This window comes from Neltuma alba, unplaced genomic scaffold (assembly GCF_004799145.2).
Source record: "Neltuma alba isolate B1F8T4 unplaced genomic scaffold, ASM479914v2 tig00010245_pilon, whole genome shotgun sequence".
NCBI classification, from domain to species: Eukaryota; Viridiplantae; Streptophyta; class Magnoliopsida; order Fabales; family Fabaceae; genus Neltuma; species Neltuma alba.
This window is the reverse complement of record NW_021635173.1, coordinates 531,398-537,769: the sequence shown is the minus strand read 5'-3', so window position 1 is coordinate 537,769 and position 6,372 is coordinate 531,398. Positions and strand designations below refer to the sequence as shown.

The following is a 6,372-nucleotide window of genomic DNA, read 5'->3' as shown; positions in this document are numbered from 1 at the left end:
CACTATAACTCAGGGCTAGTTTTCTACTAATGTGCCAATGTTTTTTTTTTTTTTTGGGTGAATAATATATCACTCATTCGCTTGTTTAATTACCTTGTATGAGAAGCAGGGAAAGTAATTGATGCCTTTTTGCCTCTTTCATTGCTCTAAATCAAAAATCTCTTTCCTTGTACTTTTCCTTTCCCTCCTCTGCGCCTTCCAGATTCATCTTTCCATTATGGATATAGTTCTTCTATTTGTTTACTCAGCCTTCTGAATTTTTGCTGTCTTTATTTGGAAATAACAAATGCATTTTCTTTTTGCTTTGGTTTAGTTCCAACCCTTTTTTCCCCCTCTCACATTAGCTTTTGACATTTTAAGCTGTAACATTTGTTTAGAAAAGGGAACCTCCATTAAAAGTTGACATTGTTAGTTTTAACTGTCAAATTCCGTTATGATGTCACAATTTGTTTTTGGATGTTTTGTTTCATTCATATATATGAGATTGAGAATACATAGTTACATCACTTCCTGTTTTTTTGAATTTGAGGCGTGGTAACACATTTTCAGCAGCTTTCTAATACTAAATGTGGATTCTCACATTTCTATGCGATAAAATTGGCCCATAATATTCATTATCCGAATGAATTACATACTAATAATTCACATATAACATTGGGGAACATGCAACTTAATTTGAGTCTTCACAAATTTTGTGATAGTTAGAACACAGCATTATCACATATGATGAGGCGGACATTGCTCAAATCAATAAGTGATGGTTAATTATCAATTAAAAATTAGGGGTTGGAAATAAAGCCTTAAATATATAAGGAACAACAAACATTTTAATTTTAAATGAGATTTATATATGTTTTCAGAAAAGAAGGGAAGCTTTTATAATTTAGATAAAATAATTATTACATTTTATTTGTCATTTTTGGTCCCGCTCAAGGTTGTTTCTTTCAACAGCAATCACATGAAGTCACTGCACAAAGTTATGCCTTCGGGCGCTATTATGATGCCATTGCCGCTGCGGATATTTTCAGCAATGATTTTTTTTGTTGCAATTAAAAGGTTTCATTTCTAGCATTGATTGCATGGCTTTGACCAGCATAATTTTTTTAAGGGAAAATTTCGTTTAAGGGCCGCGGTACACAATTAATCTCAAACTGCCTCCAAAACTTTCTGAAACCTTACTGCAGGACTAAGGGGCCAATCTGACATTAGTTCCACAAAAGAAATGACATTTTTGCCCCTCATTAAACTTCCCTTTAAATTTGAAATAAGGGCCAAAATATGGTCAGATAGTCCTCCCCCCTCTCTCTATGCAAAGGTGATCCCACTGTTCGAAAACTCTTCCGTTTCCCACTTTGCGAACATGCAACCACTCTGGGAAAACTGTTGCGTCTTTGGGTCTGCCAACATGGTACCACTCTGCGAAAAATCTACCGTCTCCCGCTTACGAACCTGCTAGCACTGCGGGAAGATTCTTGCCTCTTCTAATCTGCCAAAGGTGTTGGACAACCAAAAGGAGAACAAGACGAGGCGGAGAAAGGAGGAAACCTACAAGGCTATCGACAAAGAAGGAAGAAGCTGGGCGACAATAAGTCACTGATTTCCTTTGGTAAGCTTCGCAGTCCATATTAAATGCAATAGATTTGTTCGATTCGGTTTTCACGGTAGGTTAAGGAAGAATGACCCACTGAAAGGTGGGTGTATTTGGTAATGACATTTGGGTTGTAACTGAGGAATGGTTACTAATATGTGACATAGTGTTCAGCCGTCACCTCTTTTGCCCTTTATCAAATCCTCCTGGTTTAGTGAGAGAAGGCTTGTGAGTGCAGCGTTAAGAGTTTGTGTGGGGGTTAAGTATGAAGCTAATGATGAAGGAAAAAATTAGTGTTGGTAGTTAACTGTATTATTATAGTGTTTGTAGGCATTTTGCAGAAATTAAAAAAACAATTGGGAGGGGCAGTTGTTGTGGTATGGATTAGCAAATGAGTTTGTTTCCTTTGGTTTATCTTGGTCATTGTTGGAATGTGAGATTTAGTGGGCTAACAATGATAGTTAGTCAATTGACTGAAGAATGAGTTGAATAACCACTTGCATGTAAGAACGTCATGTTTGCTGGAACATGTGAAGTTAGGCAATTTACATGAAGGATCAGTAAATTACCCACCATGTTTGTTGGAATTTGATCTGTAATGGTCTCAGAAGGGAAATTAGGCAATTGACAGAGAGATTAGGGGATTATCCACTTAGCTGTTGTGTAACGGTTTCATGTTTGGTGGAAGTTGTCAAGTTAGGAAATTTACATGAAGAGTCAGTAAATTACCCACTATGTTTGTGGGAATATGGTCTGCTGTTGCCTGATAGGAAAACTTAGGCAATTGACACGCGCAATCAGGGGACTATCCACTTAGCTGATAGGTAACGGTTTCATGTTTGGTGGAACTTGTCAGGTTAGGCAATTTACATGAAGAGTCAATAAATTAACCATGTGCATTACAGGAATTCATGTTTGTTGGAAACTGATCTGTAGTGGCATCAAAGAAAATTAGGCAATTGACACGGGAATTAGGGGATTATCCACTTAGTTGGTATGTAACGGTTTCCTGTTTGCTGGAACCTGTCAAGTTAGGCAATTTACATGAAGAGTCAGTAAACATGAATTCCTGTAATGCACATGGTTAATTTACTGACTCTATGAAAATTGCCTAACTTGACAAGGTGTAAATTGAACAAAAAAAGAAGAAGACTATTTTCAGCATCAGAGTCACCCAGAGTTTGGGTCACTGTAAGTCTTTCTAGTGTGACCAGCTTCACCACATTTTGAGCAATGATATAGTTTCTTCTACTGGAATTGTGATTTAATCCTCCTAACTCTAGGTCTTCCAACACGGTGAGTTGTCACTGGTGGTTGCAGGAAGATAGTGGATGAGTAATGTTCATATCGAAGCGAATAGCCTAGGGATGTCATAGGTCTCAACTGGAATCATGAGTCTAGCATAAATTTTCTTTTGCGTTGAGAGTAAAAAGCAATCCTCAACATATGCATATACATTACCATATACCTTCTTAATTGCAGCACATGCATGTAGGCAAGGTAGTCTGACATTTGCCAACCTTTGCACGTGCATTCACGTAACACAAGATTTACCAGCACATCTAGGTTTCCCATCTGACCTTGAAATTGTTCATCCCATAATCTTGCACATCCATTCTTTCTTATTGGCCACATGATTCATCAGCTTTTCTTCTATATTAGGTCCCACACCATTGGTCCAATTTGTCATGGCCTCTTTGCTGTTATGCATCTTTTTTGCTAATTTTTCCCTATGCTCATGTATCAAGACAGCTATGTTGTGCTTCCTCTCACCAACAAGCCAAGCATTAAAGGATTCAACTAGATTTGTTATGATATTGTCCCACCTCTTGTAAGAAAATTTGCTTTGTGCCCAATGCTCAATGTCTCCATTTGTTTGAAGCCATTGTCCCAATTTTGGAAAAAATCCCATTAGCTTTTCCATACTGCAATCAAAGTCTTGTCAAGTTTGCGTAATAGAATCAAGTTAGTGCAACTTTCTTGGTTTGCCCGCTGGTCCTCCTCTTTTCCCTGGTTATCTTCAAGAACTCAGCACTGTAATTCTCCTTGACATGATGGTTGCAAAAAACATGTCGGTCTCCTCTAAACAAGGCTTGCACTGTGCTTTTTATTGAGTTGTGCCTATCCGATACTATTGTCACTTCTAATGATCCTGTAATATCCTTTATGTTACCAAGAAACCATGCCCACTCATTGAGCGTCTTACTTCCAACAATTGCATATGCAAGTGGGCATAATTCATTATCTGCGTCATACGCTTGTGCTCCCAATAACGTACCTTTGTACATACCGCTTAGGTGGCATCCATCCACATATAATATAGGTCTACCACCTTCCAAAAACCCTTTTACACAATAACTATATGCAATAAATACAGCTTGAAATCTATTATGTGACAATATAACCCACTTTGCTACCGTTTCTGGATCACTTTCCCTTAACATTTCACATATCCAAGGGATTAACATATAAGACTCCTTTGGACAACTATGAATTTGTGCCAATACTTTCTCTTTTGCCCTATATGCTTGTTCGTAGTTGAGACTCACCCCACACTCTCTTTCCAAATCCCGCCTAATGTCATTTGGAGATTTGTGTATGCAAGATATCAACTCATCTACTATGACTGCCGAAGTAAATTTGCACCTCTTTCTGTGAGGGACAATTAAGTTGTCTTGTGCACAATGTAAGTGTTCACTGTTAAATCTTCTCACAGCTAGGAATCTATTCTTGTTATCTGCACCATATGCTGAAATTTCCCAGGGACAACCATCTACACAGCACTTCACAATCATCTTATGCTTATCATTCTTTACATATCAGTAACCAAAGTTGTGTGCAAGGCTATACTTATATAATGACTCTCTAAAATGTCCAGCACTAACAAAGTTTTTCCCTTTTGACATCAACAAATCTGCCCATTTTGACAAATTCATCACCGCTATTGGGGTTGGCAGTATTTCCATAACTAGACTTCCTATCAGTGTTGCCATACCTTGTACGAGAGATATGTTTTATGTTGTCTGTGTGTAGATCCAACTCCATTGGAGATATTAACCTTCCACAAGGGTCGATCAAATCATCTAACTTGCATAAACAAATACAACTACTGAGTCTTACAGTTCAATTTATCAAAATTGGACAGATTTCTTATCCTATACGCACAATCTCAATAAAACCAGTCGAAAACAACTTACTCTTGTGTACTGTCCAACTGTGACACTTGTGTGAACTCTTTCTCATTCTCATAAACATAAACATGGCCATTACTATTATTGTATTCAATTACTTGTCTAACACTAATATCGTCAACAAGATCCAAGAATGTGTCCCGATCAAAGCTAACTGTGTACTTCATTTTATATTCATAGGTCCCTGCCCACACATCATGAGCTACTAGGCATTGTAGTTCTTCATATGTCATCCCTTCTCTATCAATCTTCCAGTAATGATGCCCCCTTCATAAATGAATTTTCCTTCAGAGGTCTTTACAAAGTGCCCTCCAACACGAAAGATGCAAAATAATTGTTTCCCACTACTGCTATCCATTTATCCTCTGCTGCTACACATCATTTAAGTATGACTTTTAATCAACTTTTACTAATTAAAGACAGTGTACGTTTACATCAGCAATTTGAAAATTGACAACAACAATTAGTATTTTCACAACACTAAATTTCTTTTTTTTTTTCCCATACACAAGTAGAATTAGTAAATTTACAATTCTAATACATATTTTCACCATTCCTCTACACATCTACGCGTCATATAACCCATTCCAGCCCACACCCTCATTTCCCTTTCATTTTGGCCTACCCAACTTCCTTCAACAGGGCATTATATTCAATGAGCACCCACTTTTCAAAAATCACAAACACCATATCTTTAACAACTTAAATCAGTATAAGCATAAATTTCTTAAACTAAAAACCAAAAACACCGTCAGATTTGCAAGTCACTCCCAACCTACATACCCATGCACTAAAATACTCATTTCTTCCTTATTCACCCATTACAACCCACCTGTGCTCACCAAATCACACGAACAAAACTAAAATTTTGAAAACAAAATCTTACCTCTTGCCAAGCTGACTCCACTTCCAGAGAAGACGCAACATCGTAGGGTAGACTTGCGATTTCTCTCTCTTCCACCAACTCTAACTTTGACTTCGACAGACGGCTGTGGGACGAACCTCAAAAGTGAAGCTCTGCCATTGCATTTTCTCAGCTTATGGTTGTCAGCTATCTCCTTTCATCATTGGTGCGCTGCATAGAGAGGTAGGAAATGGCGTCAACTCTCCCCTTTCCGTCTTTCTTCTCTCTTTTACATAGCTGACAATATGTCTCATTTTCAGCGGGAAATGAGTATTTACCAAGGTCAGTGGCGTCATTTCGCTTATGGAATTAATATCAGATTGACCCCTTGATCCTGCAGTGCAGTTTCAGAAAGTTGTGGGGGCAGTTTGAGATTAATTGTGTACTGCGGTCCTTAAATGAAAATTTTCCCTTTTTTTAATCATCACTGCTTTTTTTTTTTTTTTTGGATACTGCATGATCTCTTACTATTAGAAGCGTAGAATATGTCACTAATTAATAAACATATGGAATACCTATGAACAATAGATTAACTATTCAAATAAATATGATTAAGAAGGAAAAATCATAGCTTGGGGGAGTATTGGAAAAAATATAGATCTAGATTTTTTTTTAAAAAAAAAATCGAAGTATGCATCCATTTTTTAAGGGAGTCTATGACTCTATGGTAGGTGTTTCAACGGTAGTGA

General features: G+C 37.4%; 1 protein-coding gene across 1 annotated transcript; it reads right to left on the bottom strand.

The window, feature by feature from the left end:
- Positions 1–3,549: 3,549 nt before the first annotated feature.
- LOC114755263 (uncharacterized) lies at positions 3,550–4,383 on the bottom strand. Its single transcript, XM_028944126.1, has one exon. It carries the CDS (start codon positions 4,381–4,383, stop codon positions 3,550–3,552), a length of 834 nt encoding a protein of 277 aa, XP_028799959.1.
- Between the last annotated feature and the right edge of the window lie 1,989 nt (positions 4,384–6,372).

Coding starts and splice junctions, on each gene's coding strand:
- LOC114755263 (XM_028944126.1), bottom strand. CDS start 4,383: ATGATTGTGAAGTGCTGTGTAGATGGTTGTCCCTGGGAAATTTCAGCA.